The sequence below is a fragment of the Rhamphochromis longiceps genome, linkage group LG5, assembly GCF_057381845.1.
Source record: "Rhamphochromis longiceps isolate RC_006_pf linkage group LG5, R_longiceps_female_GT1.1, whole genome shotgun sequence".
NCBI lineage: Eukaryota > Metazoa > Chordata > Actinopteri > Cichliformes > Cichlidae > Rhamphochromis > Rhamphochromis longiceps.
The window spans coordinates 8841600-8864128 of NC_140561.1; the positions used below are offsets into that span (position 1 = coordinate 8841600).

General features: G+C 44.0%; 1 protein-coding gene and 1 long non-coding RNA gene across 3 annotated transcripts in view; one reads left to right on the forward strand and one right to left on the reverse strand.

The window, feature by feature from the left end:
* LOC146669182 (uncharacterized) overlaps positions 1-22529 on the forward strand; it is a 448771-nt gene that overhangs the window by 293425 nt on the left and 132817 nt on the right. The gene's annotated exons all lie outside the window — the stretch shown is intronic.
* The window catches only part of LOC146669186 (contactin-4-like), a 214211-nt gene that overhangs the window by 133761 nt on the left and 57921 nt on the right, over positions 1-22529 (reverse strand). For both annotated transcript variants that reach the window (XM_085405641.1, XM_085405639.1), the window contains exons 3-4: positions 15485-15617; positions 2764-2939 (exon numbers count right to left, since the gene is read on the reverse strand). In XM_085405641.1, the coding sequence (XP_085261767.1) occupies positions 2764-2939; positions 15485-15617 (309 nt within the window). The remainder of the gene's footprint in view (positions 1-2763; positions 2940-15484; positions 15618-22529) is intronic.

Below are 22529 nucleotides of genomic sequence, written 5' to 3' on the forward strand. Positions count from 1 at the left end.
TGTCACCATGTGCAATTGTGTGACTTAGTGATGTATTTTTAATAGTCTGTGGAAAACAATGAATGCTCTGTGGCGAAAACAAAAGGTCTCTAGCATTTAAGATAGCATTTCCTTTAGTGGGATCAGTTGTTTGGTCTTTTTGTGAGGTTTGTTAACATGAAAAATGCAGCATATCATCCAATCCTCAAATGACATATTTTGTTGAGTTACGTCTACAGTTATGCATGTAATGAAAGTTCCTCCAGTTATGAACAGGATGACTAGCTGTTCGCAATTATCCGTAGTTTCTGTTCCAATTCTAATTTTTTTCTCATGCTGTTTTTGAAAGTTGTTTCATTTTCTTTGTGCCTTGCGTTGCCCCGGTCTGTCTCTCACTGCTCTGTGTCAAATCTAGTTCTTTCTTTCAGTGTAGTCTTTCATTTCATTTGATTCCTGCTTTATTTTGAAGGTTAGTTCCTCTTGTGGCTTTCTCTTTCTTTTTTACGTCCTTTCTTTGTTCAACCTTGTTATTGTCACGATTGACTTCACCTGTACCTTGATACATGCATGGTTTCTTTCAGTCTTTGTGTGCCTGCCTAGTGTTCCTGGATTGTATTGCTTTTAGATGTGGTTTAAAAATTGGACAAACTTGTGTTATAGTACATTGTTTTTATTATTGTTTCTGTAAGTAACAATAGGACTCCTTCCCTTTACCTTCATGTCCCCAGCGCTGAAGTTTCCTTCACAGTTTCATCCTCTTTCTACGGTATACACTCTAGTTATGCTCCATCTTTTTCCACAGGAAATCAATTATGGTAAGGACATGTTTTCATGACAGTGCACGATTACACTGAAGATGGGGCAAACTTTAAATCTCTTGACTTTTGACCTTTTTGATTGTAGCAGATGTGCATTTATATGGCTCCAAATGATTACGCTCATTTTGGCTCTGACGGGTGCAATTAGCACTGGGCTTATTAGAGGAGCGAGTCAGTTCAGACCCTGTCTTGTGTCAAAATCACAGTCAAATTATGCGTAAAACTAATTACCATCAAAAGGTCATGACCTTTACTGGAGGAAAAAATATTGCTGTTAGGTGCTGAAACACAACTTATACCTGCACTGTGTGCATCTGACTAGGAGTCTGCAGGAGGACCTCACTCATATCCTTTACTTCCCTTGAATTTCTATAAAGAATTGCATGACACTCTAAAGTAATACCAGTTGCCCTTTAAATTATTCGCTTGAACCTTTACCATTCAATCATGCAGTGGAGTTAATTAAGCTATACCAAGAGTAATAAAGAAGATAGATGACATTCGGTCATACACGCACACGCCGACTCTGTGACAACAACTGCAGGTTGGTAAGGTCAGAGTCCGACAATTGATGGAACTGTCATCCTATCATAGTGGAAATTCACCAGCAGAATCAGATCACGGATTGACCTCCTGCTGGTCCAAGGAACTAAACAAATGGCCTGAGGCACATTGGTGGCCTTGTCCCCAAACACCAAACCTCAAAATCTAATCTGAGCTAGTGATCACTCTTTTGCCTTTAATGTCATGATTTACTCCTGTCAAATAACTGGCACATAAAGTAGGCACTTATTGACTCAGTCCTGCTAGAAATATGAGGTCCAGAGGCTTGTCAGTTAGACTCATCAAGATCCATCAAACAATCTGTTGTCCTCCTGGTCGGAAATCAGTATGATAGGGCCATTAAAAAAACATTAATCTGCAAAAGTGATGGTGCTGACTTTGCATTTCTTCATGAGTGGGTGTGCTGTTTTTGTTCTCTGAAGTAACGGAAAGTAAAGTTTCATCAGCTAACCCTTGGTGCTCCTTAATGGCTACTTTCAGCTGCTCTGCGTTTCCGAAGAGGCTATAAAACTTTGTGACAGGCCTGTGATACAGTTGAGTATCACTCGATGAAGTTCACATCTAACCAATGACAGTGATACTGAGGTGAGTGAGTGAGCATATCCTGAACTTTTCTGTTGCTAAGCTGTTTTTGCCACTGTTTTCCTTAGCTCATGTTAGCTAGAAGTTTACTGGAAATTTACTTTGCTTTGATGTGGAAGAAACCTAACCTTTTCAGATTAAGGAAATTTGTAAATAATCTCATATGAAGTTTAACAAACTGTTTACCAGAGGGTAAATGTGACTTCTAGGACACGCAAGTGTAGCATTAGCTGCCATAATTTTTAGCTAACAACTATGTACTGTTATCTAGGTTTGTATGAGATGGTCTGTTGTCTAATGTCTGATCCACATTACTAACTCTGACAATATTACAAATAAATAAGCACATTTATGCTAATGCTGTTGGGCTATAGAGGGTTAAAAGAGATTGAATGGTCACTTAGCTAATAAGCCATTAGCATAAAACCAATGTTAATGCTCAAACTTGGCTAAGAAGTTTAGTTGAGTCTGCAGAACGTACAACCAAGACCCGAACCTTCCACTTCATCACTGTGCCTGTACTCCAAGACACCTCAGAGGAAAACCTTGATCTTTTTCCTCCACTGCAGTGAGTTTAGCGCTTGCTGTTTGCCTACTGTGCAGCCATTTATAGAGTAAACGCCAGTCAACACACAAATAGCACCTCAGAGATAACTTTCTCCATGTTAAACATGTCATGAAGAGCAGCCCACTATGTTATCCTTGTTTGTGACTGACATGTTTTTCTCTTTCTCCCTCTACTTTTACTTTTTTATTTCTCCAATGGAAGCCAAGAAGGCTCAAATGCTCGCCTAAAGAAAATAGAAAAAAATAAACTCACATGCGAAGGTTAGACTGGCCTCTCGGCTAACGATGGTCCCGAAAGAGTTGGAGGCGAGGCACTGATACGTTCCAGCATCTTGGTCTTTGTTCAGATGGCTGATTCTGAGGTTGCCCCCAGAAAGGCTGTAGTGAGATCCAGTTTTGGGATTTATTTCCGTGCCGTTCAGTCTCCATCTAAAAAAGAGAGAGAGAAAAATGAACATGTAAATTTAACAAATTAAACACTGTTCAGTGTAGACTGGGGCAATGGAAGTACGCCAGAGCACAAGAAGAAGAAGCAGAACGTGACTTGTATATTTGATTGTTTTTCAACAAGAGAGAAATGAAAGGTGGAGAGGACCCAGAAATCATGCCCTCCAGCTTAGTGTTAATCTAAGCAGCAGTGAACCACTATGGTGCCAAGGACTTGACTCCCTGAGAATAGATAGCATTTCAGGCCATCCATCTTGCCAGACCCCAGTCAGACCGCATAAAAATCCTGCTTAATCATTATGGTACAACAATTAAAACGATGCCTGCAAGCTCGCCTTCACACTCGTACATTCTAGACCCTTCCACTTGATTATCATTGGTGTTAGGAGTGGGTGACTGGGCGGGACCAACGAAGGGTATAATTCACTTAAAATGGCAACAGACTCTCCAATCTCTCCACACAGATGCACCTTATTAAAGAAACACAGGTGGGAGAAAAATCAGTCATTTCAGAAAAATGGCTTCAAGCCATAACTCGCTTCAACCAAGGCAAGAAAACCTAAAACAGACAGAGAAACGAGCTCATACATTGCCATTTGTTATTGATGTTGTATAACTATCTCAGCTGTAAAAAGGTACAGCACAGATAAACAAGCCTGAAAAGAAGATTTAATATGGCATTGGATAATGGACTACCCGGATCTGATTTGGGCTTTGAGGGGTTTTGTAGCTGATTATTTCTTTGAGGAGTTTTAAAATTTCTTTTGCTTTGATTTAAAAAAAAAGTTTATCTGAACGATTTCCCATTCAGCTGGAAAAGCAGAGCATTGTTTTCCGCTGAAAAAAGAAAGCAGCTTTGATGTGAAAAAAGGGGCTTTGCTAAAGCCCCTTTTGTACAAGAGACAGAAGTTGCACAAAGCTGTTTGGGGGTACTGTCTTAACTTTCCCTGTTATGCCAATTTGGAGCCTTTGAGGCATAATAACCTTTCTAAGAAAGCACTGATAGTGGCGTTGTGGAATTTTCTTGCTGTATTATGTCTTTTGTAGCATAATGTGGCTTATAGAATACACTCGTTTGCCTTCAGTGGCAGGGAAATCCAACTTATGTGGTCCCCTGGACAAAGACACCTGTAGGTACAGAGCTTCCATATGAAACAAGTAGGAGCTGTTTACATGAGAAACAGTGTCGGGTTGTGCTCCTTAGCCGCCTACCCACCCACACACACACACACACACACACACACACACACACACACACACAGCAGAATAGTTGTTGGCTGGGGCATTGCTGCACTCACAAAGAGCGTCTGCAGACTTTTATTCTTTTAATAGACCAAATGTGCAGCACAATGGTCTTTCATGGCACTCCTCCAGTTCACTCATAAGTAAGTGCACACTCTCAAGAGCCTTGTTACTACACACAATAGAGAAGAGCCTGAGGAGGGGCGGCTGCGGTCTCACAGGACTACAGCAGAGATTCATTTGCAGCTGAAGCGGAACAAACTAAAATCAACATAAATATGTCCCGGCTAAGTCCCACCTTCGAGTGGAACAGGAGCTGAACAGATGGGCAGTGTGAGGCGACGCGGCAAAAACCTCAATATCGCCCTCTGATAGCGGCTTCCTGTGAGGTTGAAAAGGCATCCCATCAAATATGAAAGCAGCCTTTTCACAGTCGTAATTGCTCGGAGAGGCTTGGCATTGTATTTGCAGTCAAACGGCTTAATCGGTGACAGCTTGAAAAACCAAACGCTGCAAAAGATTTTCCCTGCCAGCCGTCGATTCGCCGCTTTATCTGGGCCTTTCGAAAACATTAGCCTGGATAGCTAATTGAGCCTGGAAAATGTTTTGATGTATCTGAGTGAGTAATCATGTCTCTTGTTGAAAATGAAGAATTTACCCAGTCAGAGGCAGACATTGTGTATTCCTAAATGCGCCATGTTGTGTGGTCGTTAAACATAGTAGTAGTTAAGGATAATTGCCCGCCCAAAGCCGCCGTTGTTCTTTTGTGACAAATTATACAGCCTGTGACAGCTCTTGTCACTTTAAGCCAATTAGAACTTTAAACTTTAAGTGGCAGATATTCAAATATTTCTGTATAACACCAGATAAAGCCGGCGCGGGGACCACAATAGAAGGTAGCGTGGCGGGAGAGACGACGCTCGTCATGGTGCCACTGAGTATCCTCCACGGGTAGCAGAGCAACAGATTACATCAAACACATGTAAACTCAATTAATAATTCTATTTACAGTGATTTATGATGGCAAACAGGCCACAACAGCAGTTCCATTTGTTAGGCACATGCTTTATCCAATCATGTAACAACAGGCCGTGCACACAGTGGCATAATACCACACCATCTGGCTTATGAGGCTGTTAATGTTAGGCGGTCTGTTCTTTTTCTTAAGCCCGGTGCTTAAAAGTGCTTAAAAATTACTACTTTGTGTTACGGCCATGCAAACATCACACCACCGTGGGACACTATAAAGTTTTAAATTACACACTCTTGGATTAGAAATGGAAAGAATATCTCCTCGTCATCTGAGGTGTGGCGTAAACTATAAATAATTTACAGGTGTTTAAAAAAATGACAGGAAAACATGCCTGCGTGTGATTCAGAGCTCCAGAGCTTTAAATACCTCCTGACTAGCTTATGTGCTTTTTCAAAAGGTGTTGTGAGTCTGTTCTTTATCGGACGGTGCTCTCTGTTTTGTTCGGTGAACTGTAACACGGCCCACTCAGTCTCCAGATTTGATTCCTCTGTGGCTGTTTATGCAAAGGTCAAACCACAGAACGACTAGGAGAGTTTGTAGCTGAACACCACTTTGGTATTGACACTGCGAACCTCGCTTATCTGCTGGCCTGCAATTACGTGGGCGCCCAGCAGTGATATACTTGAATAGAATAGAATAGAATAGAATAGAATTCAACTTTATTGTCATTGCACATGCACAGGTACAGGGCAACGAAATGCAGTTTGCATCCATCCAGAAGTGCTTTAGTGATATAGGTATATTACAATATATATTAGCAATAGTATAGATATGTAAGTACACAGCAAAATCTCCAGTGTTAAATTAACACTAGAGAGTGTCTATATGGGTCCACACCTCTGAGTGTTGAATACAACACTGTTGAGTGTTAAATTAACACTTTTGACAGTGTTATATGTTTAAAAGTAACCTAGTCAGTCTTGAAGATTAACAAAGACTAACACTGAGCAGTGCTGATTTTCTAACACTGGAATATTTCTAACATTTTGAGTTATTTTCCAGTGTTAGAAAATCAGTCTTTGTTAATCTTCAAAACTGACTAGGTTACTTTTAAACATATAACACTGTCAAAAGTGTTAATTTAACACTCAACAGTGTTGTATTTAACACTCAGAGGTGTGGACCCATATAGACACTCTCTAGTGTTAATTTAACACTGGAGATTTTGCTGTGTATATTACAGAAATGGGTCTATTATGGTATGTTATAATGTACACGGTATGAAGTATGTTGTGAATATTCTATAACTAAGTATGTACAGGCTGTAGTGAGTACAAGCTATGAACAGGATATAAATATGAAAAACTATACAGAATATGAAATAAATAACTTTACAGAAATCTGAGATATACAGCTATACAGAAATGGGAACTATGCAAGTTGTAAACAGTTGTAGGATTAAAGATTATTGAATGTACAGAATGATTATTTACACAGAGCTATACAGTAGTGCAGTTAAGATAAGTGAGGGTGTAGATAGTTTCTACAGAGGCTATATAAAGTGCTAGTGGTTGTGAGTGGTGGTTCAGTCCATGTTATTATTGTGTGTTTGAGGGTACAGTTGTCCATTGTGGGTGTGTGTATGTTCAGTCCATGAGTTTAACGTGGGTCAGATGTCAGGAGGCAGAGTTCAGGAGTCTGACAGCTGTGGGGAAGAAGCTGTTCCGGTACCTGGTGGTCTTAGTCCGGAGGCTCCTGTGGCGCCTCCCAGAGGGCAGGAGGGTGAAGAGTCCATGTGATGGGTGACTGGGGTCTTTGATGATTTTCCCAGCCCTTTTCAGACACCGCTTCCTGTAGATGTCTTTTATGGCAGGAAGTGGTGCTCCGGCGATGCGCTGGGCAGTTTTCACGACCCTCTGCAACGCCTTCCGGTCCGAGGCAGAGCAGTTCCCGTACCAGACTGTTATACAGTTGGTCAGGATGCTCTCGATGGTGCAACGATAGAAGTTCACCAGGATGTCTGAGGACAGGTGGTTCTTCCTCAGAGTCCTCAAGAAGAAGAGGCGCTGGTGAGCCTTCTTGACCAGCTTGGAGATTTTGAAGATTTTGAAGGCATTGAGGCCAAAGTTTGAATATTAGAGGTGGAAGCTACAGCACCTGGATGTTCTGTGTGGGTTCCCAGTCATCCGAGTCATGGTTGTCTCGAGAGCTTGAAAAACAACCGGTTCCCAACCTGAGCCTCCCTGAGCCTGGTTCTGTCGGAGGATTCTTCCTGTTAAAAGGAAGTTTTTCCTTCCCACTGTCGCCAAAGTGCTTGCTCATAGGGGGTCATATGATTGTTGGGTTTTTCTCTGTATGTATTATTGTAGGCTCTACCTTACAATATAAATCCCCTTGAGGTGACTGTTGTTGTGATTCGGTGCTTTATAAATAAAACTGAATTGTTCTAGAACTGAAGAAGCTTCCTGGAGGAGGGGCAAAAAAACTTCAAAGATCTAAAGAAGTCCAGTGTTCCACTTTTTAGGCTCTAAAGAATAGCACCTGAATACTCAAGTGTCTTTTTCCCTCAGTCCATAAGATAAGATAAGATAACCTTTATTAGTCCCACACGTGGGAAATTTGTTTTGTCACAGCAGGAAGTGGACAGTGCAAAAGTTATGAGGCAAAAATTAGAATACAATAAGAATAAATACAGTACACAACTGTACAGAATAGAATAAAATAAAATACTATATACAGTAGAATAAAATAAAATAAATATACAATAAGATAAAAATAGAATACAAATACAAATATACTATATACAACTGAGTAAAAATACAACGATGACAGAAAGGATTATTGCACTTAGTATTATTGCATATGTATGGATGTGTGTGCTTGATCAGTTAAAGTCTTTATTATGGAGTCTGACAGCAGTGGGGAGGAAAGACCTGCGAAATCTCTCCGTCCCACACCGTGGGTGCCGCAGTCTCCCACTGAAGGAGCTGCTCAGTGCTGTCACAGTCTGCTGCATGGGGTGGGAGATGTTGTCCATCAGGGATGACAGCTTAGCCGCCATTCTCCTGTCACTCACCACCTCCACTGGGTCCAGAGGGCATCCTAGAACAGAGCTGGCCCTTCGGATCACCCTGTTCAGTCTCTTCCTGTCCCCAGCAGAGATGCTGCCGCCCCAGCAGACCACACCATAAAAGATAGCAGAAGCCACCACAGAGTCATAGAAGGTCTTCAGGAGTGGGCCCTCCACTCCAAACGACCTGAGTCTCCGCAGCAGGTACAGCCTGCTCTGCCCTTTCCTGTAGAGGGCGTCTGAGTTATGAGTCCAGTCCAGTCTATTGTTCAGAACACCAAGGTACCTGTAGCTGTCCACAGCCTCAATGTCCATACCTTGGATGTTCAGTGGTTGCAGTGGAGAATGCTTGTGCCTGCGAAGTCTACCACCAGTTCCTTGGTTTTACTGGCGTTGATCTGGAGGTAGTTCAGCTGGCACCAGTCCACAAAGTCTTGGGTCAGACCTCTGTACTCCTTGTCGTCCCCATCAGTGATGAGGCCGACTATTGCAGAGTCATCAGAGAACTTCTGCAGGAAGCACTGGGTGGAATTGTGGGAGAAGTCTGCAGTGTAGATGGTGAAGAGGAACGGAGCCAGAACTGTTCCCTGTGGGGCCCCCGTACTGCAGACGACCCTGTCCGACACACAGCCCTGAGTCCTCACATACTGTGGTCGGTCGGTGAGGTAGTCCAGGATCCAGGTAGTGAGGTGATGGTCCACTCCAGAGTTCACCAGCTTGTCCTTTAGAACCGAGGGAAGAATGGTGTTGAAGGCACTGGAGAAATCAAAGAACATGATTCTCACAGTGCTTCCAGCGGTCTCCAGGTGAGCGAGGGAACGATGTAGGAGGTAGGGGTGGGTTCTTATAATCGATTCATCGATTAAAATCGATTCTGGCTTGGATAACGTAAAATCGATTCATTAAAATCCTGAATCGATTTTTTAATATAAATTTATTTTGCCCAAAATGCCAGAATCTCAGGTGAAATCTCACAAAATTTCAAGAACCACCAAACAGTTAAGACAGTAAATGAGAGCAGGAACACGGATTCTGCACAAAGACTTAAACACACAGCGGGACCCGCGGATCAGAATCAGTTAGATGTCGCTTTTCTCACAGTCGGGGCTGAAAGCCGACAGCTCGCTGACTCTGATCTGTCGGCGGGTCCGCGCTTTGTGTGCACGCCCTTTATGCGCCGATTCTAAAGCTGTTAGTTTGATCTCTCTCCAAACAATATTGACCGAACCAGCAGCAAAAGAAGATCCAAACGCTTCACATAAACATCGTCATGAATTCACTCAGACTTTTACTGTTTTGCTTCCACTGCGATGCACAGCTCTCTCTCTGTACTTCAAGAACAGTTTCCCTTTCTTCATTATTCGCTTGCTTGTTACGCACAAGTCTACTGTTGTTTACAGGCTGTCGGCCGCTGTTTTTTCCCTTTTACATTCTTCCGAAAAGAAAACCTCATTTCTGCTGTTCAATACTGAACAAATTTAAACTTTTTAAAATTATTCAAAATGCAAAACGCTGTGTCTGTAATAAAACCGCTGTAACTTCAGAGGTGATGTTCATATGTTGATTAATGGTTTTCTTTCGTTTTTGATGTACTGCAGAATATTTTTATAAAATCCCAGGCCAGGAAAATCACCTTCATGTTTTTCTGTGTTTTATCCTCAGCTACTTTGACACAAAAGCATCTGCTGTGATGCTCACACCTGTGATAAAGTCTTGCGTGTGTCAGCTTCCTTTTTATTGATACAAAAATATGTAAATGTACTGATCTGAATTATAATATTTCTGACTGTCAAAATTTCCCAGATTTAAATCGAATCGAATTAAATCGAATCGTGGATCGAATCGATTCGGGGCCTTGTGAATCGGAAATGAATCGATTCTAGAAATCAGTGACGATACCCAGCCCTAGTAGGAGGTGAATGACGGCATCATCCGCTCCAATGCCAGGCTGGTAGGCAAACTGAAGTGGGTCCAGTGATGAGCTTATTAGGCGCCGAAGCTGAGCCAGGACCAACCGCTCCAGGGTCTTCATCAGGTGGGATGTCAGAGCCACCGGCCTGTAGCTGTTGAGGTCCTTGGGGCGTGAAGTCTTTGGCACTGGTACAACACAGGAGGTTTTCCAGAGCTGTGGAACTCTTCCCAACCTCAGGCTCAGGTTGAAGAGGTGCTCCATCACCCCACACAGTTGGTCCGCGCAGGACCTGACGACCCTCGAGCTGATGCCATCTGGACCCGCTGCCTTCTTGCCATTAATCCTCCTCAGTTCCCTCCTAACCTGGGTGGTTGAGAGAGACAGGCTGGAGCCTTGTGTTGAGTGTGTATTGGATGCTGTTGTTGGGGGTGGGGGGGAGTGAGCAGGGTGAATAGAGGAGGTGTGAAGTGTCTGAGGTGGAACAGCAGCAGTGGGGGTGGGTGAGTCTGCAGCCGATGTTGCAGACTGCCTCATGGCTGAGTCAAATCTGTTGAAGAAATGATTCAGTTCATTTGCCCATCTCACATCCCTCCCAGGCAGAGAGTTCTGCTGTTTGTGGCCCGAGATGGTTCTGAGGCCTCTCCAGACTTCACCAACGTTGTTTTGTTGAAGCTGGTTCTCCATCTTCTGCCTGTAGCTCTCCTTCCCATTCCTTATCAGTCCCCTCAGCTCTCTCTGCACCCTTTTCAACTCCTCTTTGTCTCTGGATAACAGGTATTCTGAGTATTTAGGCCATACCAATATAACATTTAGAAAAAAAGCCCCATTCCACCAAAAGTTAAGATTTTAGTTAGATAGCTTAGCAGTGTTTTGAAGCTAGGCAGCAACCCAGAGTCTCTGCAGGCAGTGAGAAGGAGGATGGCAGCTGTGTCATATAAATGGCTCCAATGAGAGGTGTAGTGTCTTGTATACCAAGGCATATGGCGTCTACTTCCGTCTGGGTAGGGGGGATTTATTGTAAGACTATAAAAATAGCCTGCACTGTATCGACGCACAGTCAGTCTAGTCAGTCATATTAAGGCCAATCAATGTGTTCGATAAAAGGAAGACAAAGAGCTGATTGATTTTCTAGTTTTATTTTATTTAACCTGTGATGTATACTGCTACCCTGACATTTCTTTCCTCACTTTAGTCTTAAAACCGTCATGTGGCCTGATAAAAGTGCCAAAAATCTGGAGTAACGTCGTCTTAATGACACTCGTAGCTCATTCATAGCTCACACAGACGCGAGCAAGAAAAGCCAACACGTCAGCAGACTTTGAAACTTTGTCAGTGGTTGTCTGACTTGATTACAGGCGTGACTGCTGTGAGCTAAAAGGAGATGAGTATCCAGAAAGACATGAGACATGCCTTTAAAATAGCATGTGACTGTGCTGAAGTGATGGGGGAAGTGTTCAGATTAGCAACATAGTCTATGAATATAGAAAGAATATAAAAAACTCCATCAGAAGTAAAAATTGTGAGTTATAATATTTAAGGAAACAACAAGTATAATTAGAATCAGAATCAGAATCAGAAAGGGTTTTATTGCCAAATGTTGAGCAGGTTTACATCCATCCATCCATCCATTCGCTTCCGCTTATCCTTTTCAGGGTCGCGGGGGGCGCTGGAGCCTATCCCAGCTGTCATAGGGCGAGAGGCGGGGTAAGGTTTACAACATTAGGAAATTGCTGCGGTGCTTCAGTGCAAACATACTGTCATAAATTACGCATAAATAGACATGAAAAAATAAATAAATAAATAAAAATAAGAATAAGAATTAAAAGTGCTAAGTAGATAGATATATACATGAGTGCAGGTGGTGATCAGTGCCAAACATGGAATGATGCAGTGAACACAGCGTAGGGTCATGTGTTAGGGGTGGGAACAGTCGTACGTTTATTGTTCATGTGTCCAACAGCAGAGGGGAAGAAACTGTTCTTATGGCGAGAGGTTCTGGTGCGAATGGACCGGAGCCTCCTGCCTGAGGGGAGCAGGTCAAACAGACTGTGTCCAGGGTGAGAAGGGTCAGCTGAGATCCGAGCTGCACGCCGCAGTGTCTTGGAGGTGTACAGGTCCTGCAGAGATGGGAGTCTGCAGCCAATCACCTTCTCAGCAGAGCGCACAACACGCTGCAGTCTCTGTTTGTCCCTGATAGTGGCTCCAGCGTACCACACGGTGATGGAGGAGGTGAGGATGGACTCGATGATTGCAGTGTAGAATTGCATCATCGTCCGTGTTGGCAGGTTGAATTTCTTCAGCTGCCTCAGGAAGTACATCCTCTGCTGGGCTTTCTTAATGACAGAGGTGATGGTGGGCTCCCACTTCAGGTCCTGGGTGATGGTGGTACCCAGGAAGCGGAATGAGTCCACAGAGGTGATGGGGGTCTCAGTCAGGATGATGGGGGGGAGTGGAGCTGTGTGCTTCCTGAAGTCCACAATAATCTCCACTGTCTTCTGGGCATTCAGCACCAGGTTGTTGCGGCTGCACCAGGACACCAGACGTTCAACCTCCCTCCTGTAGGCAGACTCATCCCCGTCCGAGATGAGTCCAATAACGGTGGTGTCATCTGCAAACTTGATTAGCTTGACAGACTGGTGGGTGGAGGTGCAGCAGTTGGTATACAGGGAGAAGAGCAGGGGAGAAAGAACACAGCCCTGAGGGGAGCCGGTGCTGATGGTCCGGGAGTCCGAGACATTCTTTCCCAGCCTCACATGCTGCTTCCTGTCTACTGAACTACTCGTGATTTGATGTTAGGGCATCATTACTGCTGTGGCTGTGAGATGGCCAAGAAGTTAACCTTGACTAGGATGGATTTCCATTACAAACCCTTTTGGATCGGGATATTTCTACTCTTGTTACCAAAAACTGAACCAGTCAGTGTTTTCTTTTGGAGCAATATTCAATCAGAAAGTTCTTCAAAGAAAAAAGAAAAACACAAAAAATGCCACAACTGATTTATAAGTGGCTGATCTGGTCAAGTCAGTTTTTGTGCCGCTCTGCACCATTTCATGCACTCTTCCTCTTTTTAAAATGCTTCAGGCTTGGCCAGTGTTGGTTCCTCAACTTAAAAACGATGCTCCTGGTTGTAACCAGCCGTAATCGCCAGTGATGATTCTTGACATCTAAGTCAGATCAGTTTGGCACAGACATTAATGCCTGCTCTACGTATGAGATCAGGTCCCTTTTTAAATCACGGGAGAGCTGGACCTAAGTGGAGTGATTGAAAAGGGGTCCAGCTGTGCACAAGGTTACAGCCTTGAAGGGAGATTAGCTAAATGGTGGTTTTTATTTATTTTTACGGGCAGACTCACCTTGCAAATGTAATAAGGTACATGCGAAAGCACCAGTCTGTCAGCACGAGTAGGTGCAGTTAGTGCAATAGACTCAGCTGATGATGGGTGTATTTCATTCGCGTCAGACAGAGCAGGTTAGCTGTATTTTCGGTGTTTATGCACCAAGTTAAGGAGCTGCTGTATTTATTTGCAGTGTTTAAGTTTCTGGATCACTAATAAAGATTTAGGTCTTTTTGTCGAGTATGCTGTGTAATAGTAATTTCAATCAGCTGGGGTTGCAGTTATTCTTTCATACTTTAAATATCACTTTTAGAACCCAGAGTGCAGAGTGACGTGTCAATTTTCTCATCTAACTCTTACAAGGAAGAAAGTCTGTTTTCGAGAAGTGTCTAATTATTAATGCTGTGTTGCTATATTATTATTATCGGCATGTTTAACCACACGCTTGAGTGCCTGAAATTCGATTTATTAGCTACAATCTTCCTCTCCTCTTCATCTGGATTTGCTGCAGACAACACTGTGCACATGTCTCTGCTCCATGTAAACACTGCGGCACGAGCTGTCAGAGTTTACAGCTGTGTGACACGCAATTAATGAACTTTGAGTATGATTTAGTTCCTGTCTGTGTGTGTGTTGCAACACGTCTCTAAGAGGCAGCGGCAGCTCTGACAGGACCACACAGCGACCTTGACAGGAAACAGCTGATTAGGTCATTCTCTAAGCTGGCTAAGTCCCAAGTATTAAATGTACTACTGCTTCCAAATGGCTCTACAGTAATTTCAGTCAGCAAATACAATAGATTTCAACTTTTACTTACAACGAAACAACCTTTCAATAGACTAATGGTGGAGGTGAGGAGGAAATAAAGAGAGACATAAAAACAGGGATCTCTTTGAACTCTGCAGCAGAGAGAAGACGTCTGAGAGGAGAGCAAGTGGAGATTAGCATGCATTCACAGACTACAGATTGGCAACACATGTTTCCGGCAGGGGGTAGAAGGAAAAATCCACTGTAAAACAGAATTTATGTAATATATGCCTATGATCCTGATCAGCTTAGACTTGATTTTTCATGGATGAACAAGTAGAACCAGAACCAAGACTATGTTGTTGATGCATCAGGAGAGTAATCCTAAGAGCGGTTACATTCACAGTGGACAGCAGCTGGAGTTCCACATCTGTACACCTGTACAAGGTATGCACACCTCTTTTAACTATCAGGAATATGCTCAACATGTAAGGCGTTTAAACATGTTCTGAATCCACGATGGCCAAATCTAATTCACTGTCAATGGAACAACTTCGGGCTTTGCTGATTAGAAACTTGCTGCTTTCTGGTTCACAGACGACATGTATGTGTGAGGATAATGTGTGAGGATAAGTCTCGTGTAATTATTTACTCATCAGTTGAGCCTTTGGAATTTGTCACGTGTGATATTTGATTTGTACTTTTAAAAGACGTCACTATCACTGCCAAATTGACAAAATATTATGAGATTAGACCTTTTTCTCTTTTTATTTATGGGTTCCTACCCTGAACATCACATCTTTGTACCCCAGAAACAAACAGCTTTGATTCAAAGCAGTAAGAAGAAGGATATATTGCACTTTCTGTAAAAAATATATTATTATCAGGGAAAAAGATCAAATGTCCACAGACTAAATAACGGTTCTACGAAGAGGGGAGACATGGAGATAACAGGTGTTAACAAAAAGCAAACTGCCTTTTAGCGCAAAGAATCAGGTGACTGTTCTGTACAGAAATGCAAGTGTGCTGCAGGATTTGTGGGCACACGAGTTTTGCCACAGTCCTCTCTCAGTGGCATTTTCAGCTGCCAAAATGCGACGGGGACTGCTGAAGACAAAATGGAGACATTTGTCCGCGACATGATGTCAAAAAATTGAAAGATATTGAGACTATCACTTGTATAAAAGCATGCAGCATCAACAGGGAGAGGAGGAAGAGAGAGATAAAGGACTGCAGTCACGCACTCACCGGTACATGGGAGGTGGGCTTCCCTCGGCCTCGCAGCTGAACACCACCTCTCGCTTTTTCTCCACATTCTCCACAGGATACACGATGCTGCCAGGCTGCTTGGTAAAGACGGGGCTCTGTAGGACGCTGCTCTCTGTGGGACAGCAAGGAAAGACAAAACTTATCCACCAGCCTGTTTGCCAAGCAGCCAATTAGTCAGCGGCAGAAACAGGTTATTGCTGCTTTAATTCTTTGAGAGGGCAAAACCACAAAGCAGGCAAAACATATCAATTTGAACTGCCTGTCACGACACCGAGCACAGGGAAGAATGATTTGAAGTAAGACGTGTCTTCAGCTTCTATTTAGGTGGTAATAGGGTATAGGGATAGATTTATGTTGGACTATTATCGAGAAAAATGTTTGCATTTGCTTCAGACAACTCATTTTTATTTGTTAATTTATTTATTTGCCCAGTGATGTTAGGATCATTTACCCCTGCAGAGGTGCAATCAGTCAGTTTCTCTTTGTTGTAAATGGCACAAAAGAAGTCTTAGTTACTTCGTTAAAGCAGCCGTTAAGGCCGCTTGAGGAAAGCAATTCGTATTTCTTTGTTGCAAATCGCAACCAAAGTCAGTCAGAATCAGTCGGTTCCATCTGATATCAGTGAGCTCAGGTTTTTATGGAGAGGTGCTATTTTATATTGAATGTTTTGCCAAATTGCAAAGAATAATGGTTCTGTAAAAAAGTAAAAAAAACCCAAAACAAAACAAAAAAACCCCTCTAAAAGCAAAGAAAATCATTTTTAATTTATAAGCCTGTTTCTTTTTAGACGTCTGGGCTCATAGCCGCTAAAAACATTTAACCTGAACACTGTTGCTGGTAGAGTGACTGAAGGAATTTCTTTTCTTTTCTTTGTATATTGTAACCAAACAAAAGACAGACTGCAGAACAGCTTGTGACATCAAACATTTACAATGAAGGTACACAAGGCTAAAATTGTGAGATAAATTATGGAGGTGTATTTCACATCTGATGTGCTGTTGGGAGTGTACATATATATACAGTGGGGCAAAAAAGTATTTAGTCAGCCACCGATTGTGCAAGTCCCCCCACCTAAAATGATGACAGAGGTCAGTAATTTGCACCAGAGGTACACTTCAACTGTGAGAGACAGAATGTGAAAAAAAAAAAATCCATGAATTCACATGGTAGGATTTGTAAAGAATTTATTCGTAAATCAGGGTCAATAACAAAAATACAACTCAATACTTTGTAACATAACATTTGTTGGCAATAACAGAGGTCAAACGTTTACTATAGGTCTTTACCAGGTTTGCACACACAGTAGCTGGTATTTTGGCCCATTCCTCCATGCAGATCTTCTCGAGAGCAGTGATGTTTTGGGGCTGTTGCCGAGCAACACGGACTTTCAACTCCCGCCACAGATTTTCTATGGGGTTGAGGTCTGGAGACTGGCTAGGCCACTCCAGGACTTTCAAATGCTTCTTACGGAGCCACTCCTTTGTTGCCCGGGCGGTGTGTTTTGGATCATTGTCATGTTGGAAGACCCAGCCTCGTTTCATCTTCAAAGTTCTCACTGATGGAAGGAGGTTTTGGCTCAAAATCTCACGATACATGGCCCCATTCATTCTGTCCTTAACACGGATCAGTCGTCCTGTCCCCTTGGCAGAAAAACAGCCCCATAGCATGATGTTTCCACCCCCATGCTTCACAGTAGGTATGGTGTTCTTGGGATGCAACTCAGTATTCTTCGTCCTCCAAACACGACGAGTTGAGTTTATACCAAAAAGTTCTACTTTGGTTTCATCTGACCACATGACATTCTCCCAATCCTCTGCTGTATCATCCATGTGCTCTCTGGCAAACTTCAGACGGGCCTGGACATGCACTGGCTTCAGCAGCGGAACACGTCTGGCACTGCGGGATTTGATTCCCTGCCGTTGTAGTGTGTTACTGACGGTGACCTTTGTTACTTTGGTCCCAGCTCTCTGCAGGTCATTCACCAGGTCCCCCCGTGTGGTTCTGGGATCTTTGCTCACCGTTCTCATGATCATTTTGACCCCACGGGATGAGATCTTGCGTGGAGCCCCAGATCGTGGGAGATTATCAGTGGTCCTGTATGTCTTCCATTTTCTGATGATTGCTCCCACAGTTGATTTTTTCACACCAAGCTGCTTGCCTATTGTAGATTCACTCTTCCCAGTCTGGTGCAGGTCTACAATACTTTTCCTGGTGTCCTTCGAAAGCTCTTTGGTCTTGGCCATGGCGGAGTTTGGAGTCTGACTGTTTGAGGCTGTGGACAGGTGTCTTTTATACAGATGATGAGTTCAAACAGGTGCCATTCATACAGGTAACGAGTGGGGGACAGAAAAGCTTCTTACAGAAGACGTTACAGGTCTGTGAGAGCCAGAGATTTTCCATGTTTGAGGTGACCAAATACTTATTTTCCACCCTAATTTACGAATAAATTCTTTACAAATCCTACCATGTGAATTCATGGATTTTTTTTCACATTCTGTCTCTCACAGTTGAAGTGTACCTCTGGTGCAAATTACTGACCTCTGTCATCATTTTAGGTGGGGGAACTTGCACAATCGGTGGCTGACTAAATACTTTTTTGCCCCACTGTATATGTGTGTGTGTGTGTGTTTAAAGGCATGCACGATTAATAGGTTAAGACAAATAAGAAACAGATATATAGTGTTGCACATAAATGAGAAGGGAACATAACCTCACACTGGTGAAGAGCTGGAAGCGAGGCGAGTCTTGAGGTTGCAGTTTTTAAAGCGACCCCCTGACCAGCATCCTGCTAAGACCCTCAGTCCAGCCCAGAGGCTTCATTATAATACACATACAGTTTCTGATGTTATGTTGCATCAGAACATAACATGGGAGAGTAAGCTGTGCTTGGTACTTTTATAATTTATATGGCAGGTATCCTGTATCTGCTCTTGTGTTTAATCCTTCCAACTCACAAAAGAGATTTCAATTCAGTTCAGTTTTACTTATATAGCACCAAATCACAGTAACTGACACCTCAACCTTTATATTGTGAGGTTAAGACCCTCCAATAATACTGAGAAAACCCCCAAAATTAGGCACGAGCAAGCGATTTGGTGAACGTGGGAACGAAAAACTCCAGGTTAACAGGGAGAAACATCGAGCAGAACCAGGCTCGGGGAGCATCTGCCACAACTGGTTGGGGCTAAGGGGAAGGACAGAGGACAAAATGTCACTGTGGGTTCAGCATGTAGAAAAAAACCCCCGAAACCAAACCTAAACAGATGAAGAAACTGAGATCACGAGCTAATGCTCAATGTTCTGTCACACAGATTGGTTCTTCCTTGGCCTAAGCTCCGCCTCTTTACCTGGTTTTATCATGTAGTTTGGTAGTTCAGGCATAAAAGTGGTTTGACAGACAAACAGCGGTTATGTTTACAGAAACAAACAGCTACATTACAGAGTTTTAAAAAAGAAAGAAAGAAAAACAGAAGAACACAGCGGGTGCACTTTTGTAGCTCAGTCCTCAGTGTTGTTGAAAAATGGGCTATATTTAAGTCTTCTTATTACTACTTCTGATGCATGATTCACACTTCACTGCAGATATCTACATAACGTAGCATTTTCTTAATATTTGAAAAATGGAAGGAAATACAAACCATTAAGTGAAACATGTTAGCTGCCGCCTTGAACCTTGCTTTCTTTTTCTTTTACTTTCAGAAACCACAAGAGAAACTAAGCACAGGTCAACATAAAGTGGAAATTACTTATACTCTGCTTATGTTTTTAATACTTTAAATGTCCATGAAGGTTCTTAGTTTAAGTTTAATGCTTAAGCTATCATTATCCAGGCAATCTAACTAAAGTCTTGATATCAGCAAAGAAATATGAATCATGCTAAGAGCAAACATGTTGCATTTTGGGGCAGATTTAAAGCTGTCAGTCAGTCTGTCTGTTGTGTAGTGTATGTGTGCTGTGATTCAGACACTCTTGAGTTTCACAGTCTACAACAGCTAACGTTTTTCTATTGTTCTTTTATCTGTTTTGCTGATAGAGAAGATGACTCGATTACATCTCCACAGCAACTCTTAGCGGGGGAAGAATGTAAAAGTGGTGGTGACAGGTGCTATACGTATGATTGAATGGGACCAACAACAGTTTATGTCACAGTATTTGTGTTTCAGGTTCTGAATTAATAATCTTTGTTTATTGTTATTCATGGTTTTTGTTATCTTTATTTCTTACGTTCTCACTGATGGTTTGGTTCAAGATGGCGCCGAGTATGGCAGCCTCGTCGCGAGCTCCCCCAAGCAACGGCTTTCTTCTGTGTTTAAATTTACTTTTCCTTTATTTTTTCACGAGCAGCACTTGTCTCCTTGTGTACGACCGACAAACCTTACTGGACATAAAAGACGGTCTTTCTTATAACTTTCCGGAGTTCAAGTTTTGCAACACGGACGCTCCGTTTGCAGACCCCCCATTCATCTCACCTGAGACGCCTTTGTTCTCTGGCCCTGGAGGCCGCAAACGCCGACGCAGAGGGAGAAGATCTGGCGTTCTGGTTCGACTGAGACGGCGCACTTACAGACCACCGTTACCCAGTTTATTACTGGCTAATATGCAGTCTCTGGAGAACAAGCTGTGCGAGCTTCGGGCACGGATCTCATTCCAGCGAGAGATGCGGGACTGCTGCGTGATCTGCCTCACAGAAACCTGGCTATCGGACAAAGTACCGGACTCCGCAATACAACTGCCGGGGTTCTCTGTGCACCGCGCGGACAGGTCACAGGATCTTACTGGGAAAAGCAGAGGCGGTGGTGTGTGTTTCATGATCAACAACAGCTGGTGTGATTATGCGAACGTGCACCCGGTCAAATCCTTCTGCTCACCGGACCTGGAGTACCTGATGATTAAGTGCCGGCCATTCTGGCTACCGAGGGAATTTACAGCAGTGATTATTACGGCTGTTTACATTCCCCCACAAGCCGACACTGACCGTGCACTCAGGGAACTGTACAGCGCGATCAGCAGTGAGGAAACCGCACACCCAGAGGCAGCGTTTATCACAGCCGGAGACTTTAATAAGGGAAACCTGAAGAAAGTCTCACCAAAACTCCATCAACACATCCTTTTCAACACACGTGGAAACCGGCAACTCGACCACTGTTACACCTCTTTCCGGGATGCGTACAAAGCCCTCCCCCGCGCCCCATTCGGCCAATCAGATCACTGCTCCATCCTGCTCCTGCCCGCCTACAGGCAGAAGCTGAAACAGGAAGCTCCAACCCGGAGGGCGGTGCACTGTTGGACGGACCAATCGGAGTCTGCGCTGCGGGACTGTTTTGATCACGCGGACTGGGAAATGTTTCACGTGGCCGCCAGAGACATTGATGAATACACAGACTCAGTCTGTGGATTTATCAGGAAATGCGTGGAAGATGTCGTCCCATCCAGAACAGTCAAATCCTTCCCAAATCAAAAACCCTGGATTAACGGAGATGTTCGCGCGGCACGGAACACCGCCTTTGCCTCCGCGAACACATCGGACTACAAACACGCACATTACCAACTCCGGAAGACAATCAAAGCAGCCAAACGTGAGTACAGGGACAGGGTGGAGCAACAGTTTGACAACCCTCGGAGTATGTGGCAGGGACTAAACACGATCACAGACTTTAGAGGGAAAACCAGCACACCGCAGACCACGGCCTCTCTGTGTGAGGATCTAAACGTATTCTACGCTAGATTCGACACAGCGAACACCATGAGACCAGACAGTGTGCGCACCGCAGATGACGTCAGTGCGCACACTGTGTCTGAGGAGGATGTGCGGAAGTGCTTCGGGAAGGTGAACGCACGCAAAGCTACTGGTCCGGACGGGATTCCCGGCCGCGTCCTCAAGTCATGCGCGGCTCAGCTGGCTGGAGTGTTCACGCACATCTTCAACCTTTCCCTCTCTCTGTCTGTAGTCCTAGCCTGCTTCAAAATGGCCACCATCGTCCCTGTACCCAAATCCTCCACCATCTCCTCATTGAACGACTGGCGACCTGTAGCCCTGACCCCCATCGTAAGCAAATGCTTCGAGAAGCTGGTCAGGGACTTCATCTGCTCTGCACTACCCGACTCACTGGACCCTCTACAGTTTGCATACCGCCACAACAGGTCCACTGATGATGCCATAGCCCTGACACTACACACTGCCCTGTCACACCTGGAGAAGAGAGACACGTATGTGAGAATGCTGTTTGTAGATTACAGCTCAGCATTCAATACCATCGTTCCCTCGAAGCTGGACAGGAAACTGCAGGATCTAGGACTGAGCAGCTCCCTCTGCAGCTGGATCCTTAGCTTCCTGTCTGACAGACGCCAGGTGGTCAGACTGGGCAGCATCACCTCATCCCCCATCACACTGAACACTGGTGCTCCACAGGGGTGTGTACTGAGCCCTCTCCTGTACTCACTCTACACCTACGACTGCACAGCCACTAACAGCTCCAACATCATTGTGAAGTTTGCGGACGACACTACAGTGGTGGGTCTTATCACCAACGGTGATGAGACGGCTTACAGGGAGGAGGTCAGCGCCCTGACCCACTGGTGTCAAGACAACCATCTCACCCTCAACGTCGCAAAGACAAAGGAGTTGATAGTGGACTTCCGGAGGTGCAGAGAAGTACACACCCCCATCACCATCAACGGCGCTGCTGTGGAGAGAGTGAGCAGCTTCCGGTTCCTTGGAGTACATCTGGCTGAGGATCTTACGTGGTCAGTACACACAAACAAAACAGTGAAGAAGGCGCAGCAGCGCCTCTTCTTTCTCAGGAGACTGAAAAGATTCGGCATGAGCCCCCGCATCCTCAGGACCTTCTATCACTGTGCCATTGAGAGCATCCTCACTGGATGCATCACCACCTGGTATGGCAACAGCACCGCCTACAACTGCAAAGCTCTCCAGCGAGTAGTGCGGTGCTCTGAACGGATAATTGGAGGTGAGCTTCCCTCCCTCCAAGACATCTACAGGAAGTGCTGCCTGAGGAAAGCGGGG